The 18,654-nt window shown below is 47.0% G+C and overlaps 1 protein-coding gene across 1 annotated transcript in view; it reads right to left on the bottom strand.

Annotated features, from left to right (window-relative positions):
• Window positions 1-18,654, bottom strand: part of LOC147732751 (roundabout homolog 2-like) — a 1,033,034-nt gene that overhangs the window by 525,960 nt on the left and 488,420 nt on the right. The window contains exon 7 of the mRNA XM_086957318.1: window positions 17,410-17,534. Coding sequence (XP_086813444.1) covers window positions 17,410-17,534 — 125 coding nt within the window. The remainder of the gene's footprint in view (window positions 1-17,409; window positions 17,535-18,654) is intronic.

Raw genomic sequence — 18,654 nt, 5'->3', positions numbered from 1 at the left:
AAGTTGTAAAAAGGGGTGAAAGAAAATGGCCTGCAAAGTGAGAGAGGGATCCAGGGTTAGGAGAGGAGAGAGGGGTGGAAGAGAGGGGGTGAGAGGAAAGCTGCATGGGTAAACTGCTTAACTCTGCACAAAACCTCCAGGTTTTCAAGGGACCCCTGCTTCTCCTGGCCAGGGCCCGGTGAGCATCTAATGTGGCAGCACGTATTCCTGTGGAGTTGAAGGCTCTTCTCAAAGGTTGACTAGAAATCTTTCTGATGTTAATTGCTGTATTTTGGTTATAAACGGGTACTGATGGGGTAAAATCTTTCCTCAGTGTTACTGTGTGTAAAAAATGTCAAAATAAAGAAGCAATGCTATCCCAAAATACGTGGCATCACATAATATTACTTACATTTTCTTCCCACACAATTTTGTCAAGCCTGTCGCGTAATTTGGTCCTCCCCTGTCTCATAATTCTAATAGCCCTGCCTACAGGTTTAGAAGTTTTTGTCAGGAGGGGGTCCTTACGCCTCAAAATGGTGACAGGGGGGGTCTCGGCATCCAAAAGTTTGAAGCCCTCTGCTCTACATGCAGCGGTCATGCTAACTGTACACAAGCCTAAAAGCATATAATTTGTACTAAGTAGATGAAAAAGGTGCACAGACGTTTGCCGAAATAGAATGCAACTATTGCAACCATTTAGAGTGAGGTCGATGATGGATTATTTACAGGTTGGTACTAAAATATCAACTTTAAATATCCTACCTTGCCAATATTTTTCAAGTTGATATTTCTGAGTCTGTACGAGCTCATTTAAACACAAACCATCCACGGAAGGCATGAGCCCATCATCACATATTCAACAACACTTTTTTTTTCCCATCAAGAAAGTGTGAATCTGAGAGAGTTCTGGGCAAGCAGTTGCTGGTCCACTGTTTATTTTGGGAAACTTGAAAATAATAATGTTCTTTAGAGTTTACATTAACAAAATCCAAATTCATGTGTGTACATTAAGTATGCACATTGCTTTATTAACGGATTCCAATTGTAATTGTGATATCAGTTAGTGAGTAAATGTGCTTCATTTGAAGAATTCTGGTTGTACATTTACCTGTTCTTTTATGTTCTTCACTACTGTTTTCATAATTGCACCGTGGGCATTTGTTCTGACACTTGTAATAGCAGGTGTGCATTAAATGAAATACTCTTTACCATGCATTATAAGGATACCTCAAATAACTTAGGAGTTACCTGATCATGAAGAGCAAAGAGGACAAAAGCTGAGTTTCCTTATAAAATCATGAGTCCCAATGTGACTTGCACTGTATCTCTTATCAGTAAAACTGTTTGTCTGTCCGAATGTAATAGTCATTTCAATTGAAGATGTGCTGTCTGTAATGGCAGTACGCTACCACACAAAGTATACTTCACTTTACCCCACTCCACACCACTGCAGTCTACTCGACACCACTCCACTCCAAACTGCATCACTGAACTCACCCTTGCACCACTCCACTCTATGCCACTTCACTCTACTCCTCTCTTCTCTACTCTACTCTACTGTATGCCAATGCACTCTACTCCACACTAGTCTACTATGCACTACTGCACTCTACACCACTCCACTCTGCAACACTGCACTCGCTGCCACTGCATCCTACACCAATGCACTCTACTCTGCACCACTCTACTCTATGCCAATGCACTCTACTCTGCACGACACAACTGTACAGCAGTATACTCCATGCCAATCCACTCTACACCACTCTATTTCGCTCCGCTCTCTATGCCACTCTACTCCACACCATAGTACCTTACCGTGCATCACTCCATCCGGTGTCACTCCACTCTGTGCCACTCAACTCTGCACCCGTCCACTCTACTCTGAGCAGCTGCACTCTACACCACTTTACTCAACCAATGCACTCTATGCCAATATTCTCTGCACCACTGCTCTCTCTGCAGCACTTTACATCACTCCACTATAAGCCAATGCACTATACACCATTGTACTCAACATCAATGCTTTCTATGCCACTCTAGTCTGCACCACTGTGCAACTGCACTCCATGCCATTCTTGTGTACACCACTGCACTCTACAACACACTGCGCTCTTTTCCACTGAACTCCAAGCCACTTTCCTCTATGCAACTGCACTCTACGCCACTGCACTCTACTCTGCACCACCCTACTCTATGCCGCTCTACACCAATGCACTCTACGCCACTACACTCTGGATCCCTCCACTCTATGCTACTGCACTCTACCATGCACCACTCCACTGTACACCACTTCACTCTACGCCACTCTACTTTGCAACACTGCACTGCCACTGAACTCTATGCCACTCTTCTCTGTACCAATGAACTCCACTATGCACCTCTCTACTCTATACCACTCTACTACACTCTATGCCAATGCAGTGTATGCCACTACACTGTACACCATTATAGTCTGCATTGCTCCACTCTACGCTACTTCTTTCTTTGCATCTCCTCTATAAGCCACTCTAATCTACTTTGGACCACTGCACTCTACGACACTGCACCCTACACATCCCTCTACTCCACTATCTGCCATTCCACTCTCTGCCACTTCACTCTATGCTACTGTAATCTACCCTGTGCCACTCCATTTCATGCCACTCTATTCTATGCATCTGCACTCAACACCACTGCACTCAACTTCAATGAACTCTACATCACTTTACTCAAAACCAATACACTCTATGCCTCTGCACTCTATGCAAGTCTACTCTCAGCCACAGCACTGTTCACCAATAAACTTTACAACAATCTACTCTGTGCCACTGCACTCTGCTCTCCGCCACTGCATTCTACATCCCTTTACTATGCACCACTTGTAGGAAGTTGGATATCTGACTATATGGTTACCCCAACTGTTTGCCTAGTGTTTAGCTGGTTTTCGAATTATTTGGCCCGGGACCCTGCTACTCAGGGCCCCAGGCTATCTGCCCTCACTATAAAATAGACTCCATGTACTTTAGGTACATATCAAATTGGGATTGGGTCACCTTTGTGTGCCCCTGTATAGTGTACCATAGGTACCCAGGGCATAAGTGTATCCAAGGCCTACCAGAGGCTGCAGCATGAATTATGTCACCCCTGCTTGGCCATCCAAACTGACACCACAGGCTGATCACTCAGCTTGGGCAAAGTGGTGTAATCACCCCTTGCTTAGATATAGTATTCCTATATCTACCCTTATATATAGACACATATATACCTATAAGTCACTCCTAAGGCAGGCCTTGACAATCATGAGCTGAGCCCATCTGCAGCTTTCGGAACCATGTCCTTATAGCTGTTCTACGATATAGCCATACCATATACTCTTAAGTGCATTATAATCCTCGCGGTTAATGCTAACTTTGGTTTGGCTTTATCAAAACATGTCGTGTGAGATGTCAAACATTTTGGAATACTACCCCCCCCCCCCGCCAGTCCTGGCGGCGGGGATAGCATTCTCCCCTTCTAGAGGGAGAAGACATGTAGTTGCTGCTTAACTCGGTTCAAGTTAAACCGAGCCTCAGCATCACAAAATGGATGCTGCTGCCACAGACACAAGTCTGACCTCATGCAGCTGGACGAAACTCCAGCAAGGGAGGCCTGGACAATAGGTTTCCTATTGTCCACCTCCCCAAACAGCCTGTAGTGGATTGGGGCAGGGTGGGTTCAATGTAAAGATGCTTTTCCAGACACTGCCTGGGGCACACAAGGTGCTCCATGCATAGCCCGGTTCAAACCAGTTTCTGGGGCACTCCAGCCCCAGCTCTGGCGCGAAACTGGACAAAGAGAAAGGGGTGTAACCACCCCCTTCTCAGGTTCCACCCATAGGAGGGACCTAGCAGGTAATCCAGCCCCTTAGTTTCGTATAAAGATAGGAGCTGTGTCTAGAGACATTAGATTATCCTGGAAAGAAACTCTGAAACAAACTCTTGGACCTTTGAGGTTCCATATCGACTGGAAGACTAAAGACATCTTCCTTGTGGTCAAGGAGTGACCATCCTGTGCAAACAGGCACCACCAGTAACTTGCCAGTGTGCTTTGTCGACGCTCCTGCCGGAACCCGAAGACTCAGGGACTCAGGAACTGGACTTCTCCGACTCCGATCCACATCCACAGCAAAGCGGAGACCCGTTGCGGACACGAGAGACGTGGGACCGGACATCCTGGACTACTTGCTTTTTGCTAACCATACAGCTTCAGAGGTACCCTCGAAGTTGTGCATTGGGGTTTGAGAAGCCCGAGACCCGAGAAGCATTTGCACCGAAGCTCAGCCCTCCACACTCCACGATTGCCGCGTGGGGCCCGCTCCTGCTTTTCAGCTCGACGTGTCTTCCCGGTTTCTAGCCCGTTGGCTAGTGAGCCCTACGAAGACGAATCTTCAAATCTACAATGCTTGCCTGGTTGCTCCAGCTTCCCTGTGAAGGAGAAGCACCCCAGACCTTGCTGGTCTGAACAGAAGCCCATCTTCACTTCCTGTGTGGGTTGTGGTTACCAAGGCTTGTTGGGTCCAATCCAGATACCAACACCGCAGTCACCTACATCCTTTGTGGGACAGCTCGTATCCAGCGCCTGGTTGCCGTCGATGCCTCCTGGTCCACGTGGCTGCAGAGACAAACTTTACCTCTTCACCTGATTGCATCTCTACATCGCCTGGTTCCTTCCTGGATCCTTCCTGGTCACTGGCTAGTGACCCAGACTCTGCCCCCTCTGTTTTCAGGATCTTCTCAACTCCAATCCACCCTTGGATCCACCCGGACACTTTCCTCCTGGTCGCCTGCAGCACTTTCTTGCAGCTCTCCATAGGATTCAGCGACGAAACCGGACACAAAAGAACACCTATGCACCCAGCTTCCCATGGGTATTACCTATCCAAGTGTCCTAGTTTAACAGGGCTTTCCCGTGCTCCATCCGGAAGTGTTCGAAATCTACTACTTTGTAACTTTTACGTTCCCATTCTAATTCTATGGCAACTCGCATGTGTTTAGATACTGTACACGCATCCTGTGGGACTCCTACTTCCTAACCTTTGGTTGTCCAGTGTAGCCCCAGCGATTCTCTAGGCCCTAGGCCTATTCACTATTCCTGAAGTGGTTCTTACACCACTTACTTAGTATATGGTTCGTGAGGCCCCTAGGGCAGAATTGTATTTGTGCAAATTATAGTATGCTTAATGATTGGGGTGCGAACTACTTACTTGTTTTTGGCCTGCTATCAGCTCGGAGGTCCCAGCCCTGATTGTCCTGACTTCTGGGGTCAGCGGAGCCGTGAGGTAAACGGCGGCGGCTGCACCAGGTTGCATCTACCCTTGGCAGAGCGGGAGCGCCGGGAGACTCCCAGCCCCGCAGCACCACATCCCCCAGCAGCCTCTGGGGTGGCGCGCTTGTGACGCGCAGAGAGCGCCCGGAGGCGCCATTTAAGGACAGTCCGCCCTCTCGCCCCGCGAGTCGCGCGCAGGAGCGCCCGGGCTAAGCCCGGGACAAGGGCGGGACAGTCTGTGACAGTCCGGGACTGGCCGGTACTGGACTGGGCCAGGGACTCTGCCCAACTCTTCATCTGTGAGTCTCCACCACTATTAAGCATATTTCGTAATATCTGTTCGACTTTTGACAAAAAGTTATCCCTACTGCTACATTTAAGGGTTATAACTGTGGTAACATAGTGAAATATCTATTGAAAATGTCAAAACCTAAAACACCCCAAACTGTTAATACACTTGACAATTATCTCGTCCAAGTTGTCGCCAAAATAAATAACGATAGGAGATCTTCCCTGGGCCTGAGTTTAACCCCCCAAACACCATCATTAGAAACTTTGCCCCTTGTTACATCTGATCTCACTAGTAGCGAGGTACTCCATCAGCCATCCCAGGAGAATATCTCTCTAACACAGCTAGTAGCGGTCCTAGCTGAGGTAGATGCTGATGCTATACCAGATGAAGTAATCATACTATTAGAAGATGAGCCCCCAGTACCGGTTCCAGCCCCTAGAGGTACTAAGGAGGGGGGGACAAAAATCTGCCAAAGAGGGGCGGGCTCCGCTCAGGCAAAAAACGTCTTGACATCTCCCCAGGTAAAAAGAGTAGAGAAGATGAAAGGGATATTACTGAAGGGAAGGTAACGCCGGACGATGATCAATTCAAGAAGCTGGTAAGCGCCCTAGAAATTAAAATTAAGAACATAACTAAACCCTTCCTGACCAAAATTGACTACCTAACCGAAGAGGTAATTAGACTAGGGGGGCTCCTGGATAAAGCAACCCAGGAAAAGGAAAATCCCCCTAGACAGGAGATCCTGAGAGTCGAGACAAAAGAAACCCAGACACCCCACAGGCTAGAACCCTTGGTTAACATCCCCCTTAATTCCACGCTGGGTAATGCTCTTGGAGGGGGGAATCCGGGAGGACTGGGTGAAAGCGGGGCTTCTGAAGGGTTGGAGAGAAGGGATAGATCTGAAGAGTGTAATATAGAAAAGGGCCCAGTAGAATTGATCGTCGAGGCCTCGCCACTAGTATTGGTCGTAGCCAATGTCCCTCATCTGGAACCTGGGCACATAGAGAATTCATCTTCTCTGATAAATAAATCACTGGCTTTTGCGAAATATGGCTTTTTCCCCGGGGGGTATGGATCAACTGGCCCAAGAGGTGGTAAAGGCTAGAAGAGTAGAGTAGATCGGGGGAACTAACAAAAAATTCTGAGGGGACTGTGTGATATTACACTTCTCCGATCCAGAGGTGTTGCCAAATGTCCTGACTAATATATATCCCCCACAGCGTAGATCCACAGAGATAGTCCCACTAACTTTGGACTTCTTCTATGCAAGGAGAGGTAATAAGCTTAATCCTTCTGTGCTGAGAACGAAATGGAACACTGTGGTACGGAGAGGAAAGCCTTCTGACGCCAAAAGTAGCTGGGGTATGCCCTTGGAGAACAGATTCTCAGCCCTATCAGGCCTAAACGAGTGTGATTGACTGCATGAGAGGGAGAGTGACTTGATGGATCGCACAGCCAACATTCCATCTGGAGAGACTGTCATTGTAGAGAGGAGAGTACCTAAATTCATCCCTCTACCTGCTATCAAACCAGTAGAAGGGAGTAAACACTCTCGGGGTAAGGTGGTGCATGGCCCAGCTAGGTACTTAGCCTCTGCTGCCAGCGGTCCCAATGACCGTAGGGCGTGTAGCCCTCCACTTAATTTACAATATCCTCTTTGTAGCCAAAATTTGTTGTCACCAGAAGAGAGGGTTGGCTTAGCTAATGAGGGCCTCCAACTCCTATCATGGAACCTGGCGGGAATTTCGAGCAAACTAGAGTCCCCAGAATGGGGGGAGTTCATTCAGCTCCATGATATAATCATGTTACAGGAAACCTGGGCAGTGCTCCCTGTCCATCGGCAAGGGTTTCTAAACTTTTTTATTCCTGCAAAAAAGAACCCCAAGGGGCGTCCATCAGGGGGGCTAATTATATGGGTACGGCAATCTCTACAATGCACCACAAGAGTAAGGCCCGTGAATAATTGCGACATACTATCAGTTGTGATTACTTGGGGGGATGGTTCTGAGATGGCCCTTTTTAACATTTATGCCAGGGGAGTTCCTGGGGGTAAAGGTTCAGATGTGGTAACAGCACTAGATAACAACATGGAAGCCCTGCCACAGCACATTACAATCATGGTGGAGGGTGATGTGAATACCACATTTGAACCCTTGGGTCCTGAAGATAGTGAACTTTCCCAAGAAGAGGATGCCAAATGGGGAATACCGCAGCTAGACTTACCCCCGATAAAGAAGTGGTCTGAGGCAGCCGTTCAATTGAAGATCATGTGCTTAGCCAGGGGGCTGAGGGCTGCAAATGGACGCACTCTTTCAGACCTACATGGTGCTCCTACTTTTGACAACCTCAGGGCAAGTAGCCCTGAGGTAGTGTGGCTCACTGGTTAGAGGCGGCAGACCCGAGAGCAGAGGACGGCCCGGGACCAGGGTTCGATTCCCGGCGCGGCAGGTTTCTGGACCAGGGTCAGCGGACTCGATAATTCTCTCGCCTCGGTGCCCACTCTGATCAGCGATCACACTCGGCAACTCTGGGCATTAGCTTGCCTCATCTTCACTAAAGGCCCCACCAGACCGCCGGGGATGCCTGGTCTCACCCTGGAGATACCCATTAAGGGACCATCTCTCAGGGAAGCCAGGAAGGGTTTCGCAGCGGTCGAAGCGCCTTGGGACCCTACGGGTAAGTAGTGCGCTATATAAATGCCAATATATTTACATTTACATTTACATTTACATCCTTGTAGATGTCAGAATCTGGAACAGGGTCAGGGACATGAGGGTCACCCCTAGAGTGGAGAGCGACCATAACCCGTTGTGCTTGCTCTTCCAATTAAATCACGGGGTAACAGTGCCAGGCTTGGGTATGGGTTTCCTTCCCCTGGATCTAATCTCCACTAACAATCTACGCCATATAAAGTGGGCTGCACTGTTAGATATGCCTGAAAAACTGCAAGATTTAAAAGCGGTGGTGCAAACGAAGTGAGTGGTTTGCAGGACCGATGCAATGACACTGATTTTTATAAATTAATTGAAGAGGCACATAACAAATTCTTCTTAAAGATACAGGGGTTCTTTTTAAAGGAAGCCAAGCAGAAAAAGGGTGTGTATCCTTTGAAAATGGCAGGATGGTATGATCAAGCCTGCAGAAGGGCGAGACAGAATCTAAGCGTGGTATTAAGAAGTAAAAATAGAGGAGAAGTCCTGAAGGCTAGGGACGAGTACAGAAAAGCCCAGATTAGGGCAAAACGAACGTGGGATGAAAGTCAGTGGCAGGAACTAAAGAATGCTTGTGCAGCTAAACAACAAAAAGAATTTTGGTCAATTATAAAATAGGATAGGGGTGGAATAGCTGAATGCCCAAAAAACCATGTGGCAAAAGAATGTTGGGTTGACTTCTTTAAGCCGCAATATTCCTGTACAATGCCCCTTGAGTGTCAACCTACCCCGCCCACAGTATTCTACAAAGAGGAAGTATTTACAAAAAACGATGTAAGTATAGCACTGGACGGGGTGACAAGAGGGAGGGCACCGGGCATTGATGGCATACCGGCCGACGTATTTTTATCGGACCGGGATAATTGGTGCCTGTACTTTGCCTGGCTCGCAAACTCTATAGCACAAGGAGCAGCAATACCGGCCTCGTGGAAAGGCGCAGAGATCATTCCAGTCTTCAAAAAAGGAGATAAGGCCCTACCATCTAATTACAGACCCATCAGCCTTATCGATTCAGCGCAAAAATTGATGGGTAGAATGATTCAAAATAAAATACAAGACTGGATAGATGAAAATTGAGTCCTCTCGCCATACCAAGCTGGTTTTCGCCCCCTAACCAGCTCCATTGACCAGGTTTTCCACTTTCTAACCCTGTATTGGAAAAATGTCACCCTAGCAGATGGCCCATTGTTTGCTGTCTTTGTAGACTTAAAACAGGCATTTGGCCTAGTTCCGCGGCAAAAACTATGGAATGTGCTAGGTGAACTTGGAATTAGCCCTGAACTATTGTCATTACTAGTGCGTATGTATGAGGGCAACTACGCCAAGATTAGATGGGGGACACAGGGGGAAGTCACTGATCCCTTCCCCGTAGAGCGTGGGGTGAGACAGGGATGTGTCCTGGCCCCCACCTTATTCTCTCTTTATATCAATGGAGTAGTGGACCATCTTAGGAAATCACCAACCGATGCCCCTATCTTAGATGGGGTGCGGGTCCCGGTACTCATGTTCGCGGATGATACCCTGCTGATATCGCGAACGCCTAGTGGGCTACAAAAGACAATTAACGCCTTTGGGGACTTTTGTAGGATTAGGGGTTTGGAACTAAATACTGAATATGAACCCTGCTAAGTCGTTTAAGGGGGCTATGTATTTTAATGGGGCCGTTCTAGAAGAGGTGGATGCCTTCACATACTTGTGTATTAATCTGCAGGGGAACATGAAGTGGAAATCGCATATTGTTTCCGTGGTTTTAAAGTTCAATCAGTTGTCAGGGGCCATAGCTCTGAAGCATAAATCTTCATTGACAAAACCTATCCAACCTGTTATGGAGATTTATAGCATGAAAGTTCTTGGTGCATGTCTTTATGGAGCAGAATTATGGGGGTTCGCCAACATCAATGAGTTGACAGTTGCAGAGAATACATTTTTACGTAGGCTGATTGGCGTCCCGCAGAGTACCCCATCTATTCCTCTCCTATATGATGTAGGGAGGAAAAAAATCGAGGACCAGGCTCGGCTGCGCCCACTATTATTTTGGAGGCGCATAAAGACTACGCCTGAACTGGGCCACTACTCTGCTGCACTCATGGACATTGTCAACTCTGATCGGTTCCATAAAATCACGTGGCTAAAAGAAATCATGAATCTACTAAACAAGCTGCATCTTGACCATTTATGGACTATTACCGACCCTGCAGCTTTTCCCTCCAAGGATTTGGTAAAGAAAATGTACTGGGATATGATACTCAGCTCGGTTCTGTAATCTAACCAGCCTTCGGCGTTAACATCCCAGTATCTGGAGTCCCAACCTGTGAACATTATTGGGACTTGATCACAAAACCATTGGACAGAAAGTTGTATTTTCAGTTCAGGGTGGGCTGTCTACCGCTTAATGCATCTACACTAAAATGGTCCCCTGGTAACGTTAACACCTGTGCTCACTGTAAGGATCATGTTGAGGACATTCCACATTTTCTGTTCGCCTGCCCCCTTTATGCGGCTCCATGGCAAAGATGGTTAAAACCTGCATGTAGAAATCTAGGGACTAGAATACATCAAGAAGCGCTTAGAATCCTAAGAACAAATTGCTCCCCATGTCTCGCCATTGCACTAGCCAAATACTTGGCCTGGGCATGGATTATACGCACAAGCACTTTACCTCAATGAATTGTGCTCAAAGTTAGCAGAACGTTTTTAGATGATTTTTTACTCACTTTTTGCATCAGGTTTCTATTTTTAAGCGGTTGTACATTTTAAATATGTTTCCGACAGCACTTTATGTTTAATGTGTATTTTAATTGTTGTAAATTAGAATAGTATTTATTATGTATAGAGTAGGGTGAAAATGCTTTTATGACAATGCTGTCGAATAAAGCTTTGAAACTTGAACTTGAGTATGCTTAATGAGTAACTTGTAACATATCTCGAACTCTGACCTCATAAAGAGTGCAGAGGGGTTGTGTTAGTAATAAATACATATTATATATTTGATATATACCTTGTGTGGTGTACTTTCATTTGATATTCAAGGGATTATTATTGGTAAAACAGCTGGCTTCACATGCTCTCTGAAGTTTTAGCCTAAGACTGCTTTGTGCATGCTACCACTAGGATAGCTGGTCTATAAGGTTGACTTTACAACCATCACCATAAGGGTTGTTTGGACTGATACGGGGTGCCCACTAGAATAGTGGACATCATATACCAGGCCAACTTACCACACCACTCTACGCCTCTGCACTCTACAGTAACACACTTTATGCCACTGTAATCTACAACACTCTACTCTGCAACACTGCACTCTCTGCCACTGAACTCTATACCACTCTAATCTACTGTGCACCACTGCACTCTATGACAGTGCACTCTGTGCCACTGCTCTCTATGCCTCTTTACTCTACTCTGCACCAATCTACCCAATGCCTTCACTCTACCCTACTCTACTATGCACCACTGCACTCTTTGCCAAACCACCACTCCACTCCAGTCGAGGTTACCCTGCTCTACTTTGCAGCACTCCATGACCATCTATGGCACTCTACTCTGCACCACTGAACTCAATACCACTGCACTCTACTCCAATGCACTCTACGCCACCAATCTATGCCCTGCACTCAACCCTACACCACCCCACTCAATGACACTTCACTCTGAAACAATCACTCTATGCCACTGCGCTCTACTCCACTCTACTGTACTCCATTACTTAATGCCACTGCACTCTACTCTGTGCCACTCCCCTCTACCCTGCACCACCTTACTCTGAAACAATCTACTCTACAACACTGCACTCTATGCCACTCTACTCCCCTCTGTGCCACTCTATGCCACAGCACTCACCGCCACCTTACTCTTCACAATTGAACTCTATTTAATTTTACTCTGCACCACTGTATGCGGCTGCACTCCACTCTAGCACATTCTATGCCACTCTAATCTACAACACTACTTTGCAATACTGCACTCTCTGCCATCCAACTCTACACCAATGCATGCTATGCTACAATTCGATGCCACTGCACTCGACTGTGCATCATTTCACTCTACACCACTTCACTCCTCTCTGAAACATTCTATTCTACACCATTCCAATCTAAGCCAATGCACTCTGAGCCACTCTGAACCACTGCTCTATGCCTTAGCACTATACCCTGCACCACTCTACTTTTTACAATGTAATTTACACCACTGCTCTATGCCACTGCACTGTACTCCATTCTGAACCACTACAATCTGCACCATTGCACTCTATGCTGTGCCACTCGATGCCACTCTACTCTGGAACACTGAGCTTTATGTCACTCTACTCAAAACCACTGCACTCTATGGCAATGCACTCAACTCCACTTTACTAAAAACCAATGGACTCTAAGCCACTGCACTATATGCCAGCTTCTCTATGCCACAGCACTCTACACCACTGCACACTGTGGCACTCTACACCATTGCGCTTTACATCATTTCACTGTACGCCACTCTACTGTGCTCTGCACCACTTTACTCTATGCCGCTGCTCTCTGCACCACTTCATACCACTGCACTCTCCACCACTGTAATCAATAGCAATCTACCATGCACCACTGCACACTGTACCGCTGCATGCTACACTACCGCAGGCTATGCCACTCTACACCATTGCGCTCCACGTCACTGCCCTCTACACCACTCAATTATTTTCAATTATTAAACTTTTTGTTTTTTTGCAATAAAACCATAAAAGTCATGCAAACATCAATAAAACATCGCATATAGCGAACAGCTCACCACCTCCCTCAGTCAGACCCCACCCGCCAGCACAACGGACCCCACCGAAGCAGCGCGCAACCTCACGAAGTGGCTGACTGACTGCGCCGACGACCTCGCGCCATTAAAGAGCCCTACCAGCAGACCCAGAAGCAAGAAAGCCTCCTGGTTCACCGACGAACTCAAGGACTCCAAGAAAAACTGCTGCACCCTCGAGAAAGCCTGGCTCCTCGACCAGACCACAGACAACATGACTGCCCTCAAACACGCCACCCGCAAGCACCACCAGCTCATCCGCACTACCAAGAAGAAATCACTGAAGGAACGACTGGACAACAACGCCCACGACAGCAAGGAACTCTTCAGCATCGTCAAGGAGTTCTCGAACCCCAGCACCGGCAACAACAACATGACTCCCTCACAAGACATCTGTGACTCCCTCGCCTCATTCTTCCACCGCAAGATCGCCGACATCCACAACAGCTTCGGCGCACCTTCAACGCACCCAACCACCGAACCAATGACCTCCACCATCACCCTCTGCTCCTGGACCACGGTGACCACCTAAGACACAGCTCGCACGATGAACACCATCCACTCCGGATCTCCGACTGACCCCAGCCCCCACCACGTCTTCAACAAGGTCAACTCCATCATCGCACCCCAACTACGGGACATCATCAACGCCTCCTTCAAGACCGCCACCTTCCCGGAGAGCTGGAAGCACGCCGAGCTCAGTGTCCTTCTGAAGAAACCAACAGCTGACCCCACCGACCTCAAGAACTTTCGCCCCATCTTGCTCCTCCCCTTCCCTGCCAAAGTCATCGAGAAGACCGTCAACAGACAGCTGGCAGCCTTCCTCGAGACGAACGGATCCCTCGACCCCTCACAGTCTGGCTTTCGAGCCAACCACAGCACCAAGACTGCCCTCATCGCAGCCACCGACGACATCAGAACCCTGCTCGACAACGGGGAAACAGCGGCCCTCATTCTCCTGGACCTCTCTGCAGCGTTCGACACCGTCTGCCACCGCACCCTAGTGCAACGCCTCAGCAACATAGGTATCCAACAGAAGGCACTGGAGTGGATCAATTCATTCCTCACCGGAAGAACTCAGAGAGTCCGCCTCCCCCCGTTTCAATCCGAAGCCACCGAAGTCATCATCACTCAGCCCCACCCTCTTCAACATCTACATGAGACCACTTGCAGCCATCGCACGCCAGCACAACCTCAACATCATCTCCTACACCGACGACACCCAACTGATCCTCTCCCTCACCAGAGACCCCGCCACCGCCAGAACGAACCTACACGAAGGGAAGAAAGTAGTCGCCGAATGGATGAAGAACAGCCGCCTGAAACTGAACTCAGACAAGACGGAAGTCCTCGTCCTGGGACCATCGCCCTCCGCCTGGGACGACTCCTGGTGGCCCCCCGCCCTGGGCGCCACCCCCAAGCCAACAGACCACGCACGCAACCTGGGCTTCATCCTGGACTCCTCCCTCTCGATGACCAGACAAGTCAACGCCGTCTCCTCATCATGCTTCAACACCCTACGCATGCTCCGCAAGATCTACCGATGGATCCCGACCAAAACCAGGAAGACGGTCACCCAAGCACTCGTCACCAGCCGACTGGATTACGGAAACGCCCTCTACGCCGGAACCATAGCCAAGCTACAGAAAAGACTCCAACGCATCCAGAACGCCTCCGCCCGACTCATCCTGAACATCCCCCGACACAGCCACATCTCCGGCCACCTGAAGGACCTGCGCTGGCTCCCAGTCAGCAAGACGATCACGTTCAGGCTCCTCACCCACGCACACAAATCTCTCCACGACCTGGGCCCCAAGTACCTCAACGACCGCCTGACCTTCTACACGCCCACTCGCCAGCTACGATCAACAAGCCTCGCCCTCGCCGCCGTACCACACATCCGAAGAGCCACCGCTGGTGGCAGATCCTTCTCCTACCTGGCAGCCAAGACATGGAACTCTCAACCCATGCATCTTCGGCTGACCCAGGATCATCTCGCCTTCAGGAGACAACTCAAGACCTGGCTGTTCGAGCAATAGCAGTCCCCTTCCTCCAAGCGCCTTGAGACCTTGCCGGGTGAGTAGCGCGCTATACAAGTGTTATGATTGATTGATTGATTGATATAGACAAAATAGCACACAATTTAAAAATAACAACACCATACAGCCAATAAGACCTATGTAGAGGCTACAAAAGTATAAATCTCACCATCAGAATTAATCACAACTTGACCTAAGCCTAGCACATTCTACTCTGCACCACTATACTCCACTCCACTGCTCTCTGCACAAATCTACTCTGCACCACTCAATTCTATGTCACTCTACTGCACTCTCGCCAATGCACCCTTCGCCACTACACTCTGATTCACTCCAAGCCACTTTAATCTATTCTGCACCACTGCACTCCACACCACTATATTCTGCACCAATGCACTCAACACCACTGCACTCTTTTCCACACCATGCCACTCTACTCTGTCATCTACTCTACACCTCTGCACTCTTCCTTGCATTGCTCCACTCTCTCCAGCACTACTCCACTTTATTCTGAAGCAATCTACTGTATGCCACAGCACTCTAAGCCACTGCATTCTATGCTGCATCACTCTACTCTACCCCACTGCACTCTACACCACTCTTCTCTAGTCACTGCACTCCACACCACTTTACTCAAATCCGCTCACTGGTTAGAGCAGGCAGACCCTGAAGCAGAGGTCAGACCCGGGACCAGGGTTCAATTCCCGACGCGGCAGGGTCTTGAGCTCAAATGTCCATGGACTCGATAATTCTCGCTTCGGTGCCTGACCTAATCATGGGTTAACACTCTGCAACTCTGGGCATTAAGATTGCTTAATCTCCACAACGCCCCCCCCCCCGCGGCGGGATGCCTGGCTTTCACCTTGGGGATGCCCTGTAGGGGCTATCTCACAGGGAAAAGCCAGGACGGGTTCCCAAGGCAAGCGCGGAGATACCCCTTCGGGGGTCGATTCAGGCGCTATATAAGAAACATAATAATAATAATAATAATGCATTCTGGGCCACTGCACTCAAAGCCAATCTATTTTGTACCACTGCATTTTATGCCACTTCACTCTAGGCCACTCTACTTCACTCAACAAACCTTCGCTCTAAGACGCTAAACTCTATTAAAGTCTACTCCACTCTACAACACTTCTCAGCTCTCCGACATTCTATTCACTCCACTTGGGTATCATCCCAACCCATCGTTCTTTTGCTCACCATGCCACCTCAGTTAGGATCCAGGTTTTGTGTGTTTCATGTACCGCCCTAAGTGGCATTGGTATGTCCAGACAAGGGTCCTATGCTCACTGTGTAACTTGAACCAAGCTGTGCCTGGCTGATGAGTCCATGACTAGGGTGAAACCGGTCCTGGGTTGCTTGTGTTTTGGTTCAGGGTATGCAACCCCAATCGATTGCCAGTGGTCAGACAAATCGCAAGCATTCCTACCATCACCTTTTGTGTGTATTCTGCGCTTAACAAATGCTGCCATTCAAGATAAAATTTAAAATCACTTTGATTGGTATAAAAAGAAATATAAGCTCCATATTTGATCACTGGTCTCCAGTACATTTTTTATGATGTTTCAAACTGGAAGTTGATAAAATTATTAAAGCCTTTATTATCATATTCTTGTTGGCAATCCTTTATTTTCACGCAGTCTAATATAGATGTATGCCTATTTAATCTATTTTGTCTACATTTTGTGGAATAACAGGAACATCTAGGGTGGCTGTAACTAAATTAATTAAAACTGAGGGCCCAAGTTGGAGTTTGGTGGGTGGCCTACCTAGGCTACCATTGTAGACAACTGCCCACCATATTTAGAGATCTCTGCTGTCCTGGCGGAGATCTCAGTGTCTTTAAAAGAGCCACCACTGAAAGTTTGCCGAGCAGCCACCATGTTTCATGCAGCCACTCAGCAAATCTTGTTTTTTATTAAACCAAACTCCCGAGGCAATCGAATGGAGCAACTTTTTAAAAAGAGAGAAATACTTTACATCTGACTCAGATATGCACACAATATTCACTGTCTCGCTAGACTTAAATTATTATTAATTTTTTAAAGAAAATAGTTTGAAAATGTAAATGTTGATTATCAAATGTAGCTGTGAGAACCACCAATTGTGGGCACAAAAGTTTGAAAAGGAAGTGTGAAAGTAAATTTAATTTTGGTGATTGAGGACCTCTAAATGCTACTGCATAAGTAAATCGCCTTATCCAATTGCAACCTCATTAATACAGTTTCTGCTTTAATCACACATGAGAAAAAAGCACAAGTGTCTTCCAAAATGTTCTTTGAATAAGGTTAAGAACTTTATAGACTTGAAATACACATACCTGGCTGCCTTCCTTCTGCCAGAACACGACTGGTGGGGGGTTTCCTTTCGTTTCACAGTGGAAGATCACGGTGCGTCCCTGTGTCACAATCTGATTCCGAGGTGGAGTAACTAGCTGAGGAGGAACTAGAAGGAAACGTGGGAGAAGACAATTCAAACAAGACAGATGAGGGAAATGTACTCATTAAAATAAAGTGCCATATTTAATGGTGCGTGGTCAGGGCCAAACTGATGTGTTGTGTAGTAGTAACGATAATGTACGTTCCTCTTTTTTTAAAAAAAAACGTTTTTATTAGTGGGTATCACAGGCAGATTTGAACAGAATAATCAACATTTTGCTGTACATAACTTCCAGTGTCTATAGAATTATTACAAAAAGCAGTTTAGCAAAACTTGTAAATAATAATCAGAACTCAGACGGGCAAATAAAATATAATACAGGAAGGATTTACACAAATAATTACAATTTTATCTGAATTAGAATTAAATGGGAGTGTCAGAGAGGAGAGTGCTCTTCGGTTCTTTTTATAACCCCAAATGAAGCTGCCCAATATGCCATCTAGTTTTCTGAAAAAGACTGTTTAATTTCAGAGGTATACATCTGAATAAGTATGAAAATTTTGGCAGAATGTTCATTTTAATAAGGTTAATTCTCCCGATAATATAAGATTTAGAGGTGCTTTATGCCATTTTTTAAAGAGGGCCTCAGTTTCTTTTAATAATGTACTTTCCATGTCTTAGGTTTGCTGTTTATGAGAACCTAAAGTAACATGTATCATTATTAATACTTAAGTCAATGGTTAATCCTCTTAGTACAAAAGGCTGATGAAATAGGAACTCGTTTCTTGCATGTTGATAGCTAGCACTCAGCTTACTCAGCCATCTTTATAGCTACTGTCTTTGACCCTAACATTTGCACCGTCCAGCCACCTTATCAATGGAAATTGTTGGTTGTCACAGTCACAAGAGAATGCTTAAAGATTGCTAGGCACCACTGAAGACCCGGTAATAAATCTGTACAGCTGACACACAAAATCAATTTCATCAACTTCATGAATATAATACTGTGACTCATATCAACAACACTGTCTGCCAGTACTTGCCGCACATCTAAATCCCCAAACCAACTCTCCTTCAGTACATTCTTCCCCATGCTGTCCCCCCTAACGTATTGCCTTCTCTTTCAGTTATAAAAAAAAATGGGGGCATCACTCATGTGTTATACATTTTCCTGTAAGAGACAGAT

Source organism: Lissotriton vulgaris, chromosome 2_1, assembly GCF_964263255.1.
Source record: "Lissotriton vulgaris chromosome 2_1, aLisVul1.2, whole genome shotgun sequence".
NCBI lineage: Eukaryota > Metazoa > Chordata > Amphibia > Caudata > Salamandridae > Lissotriton > Lissotriton vulgaris.
The sequence above is the reverse complement of the archived record's forward strand: the minus strand, read 5'-3'. Positions and strand labels throughout refer to the sequence as shown.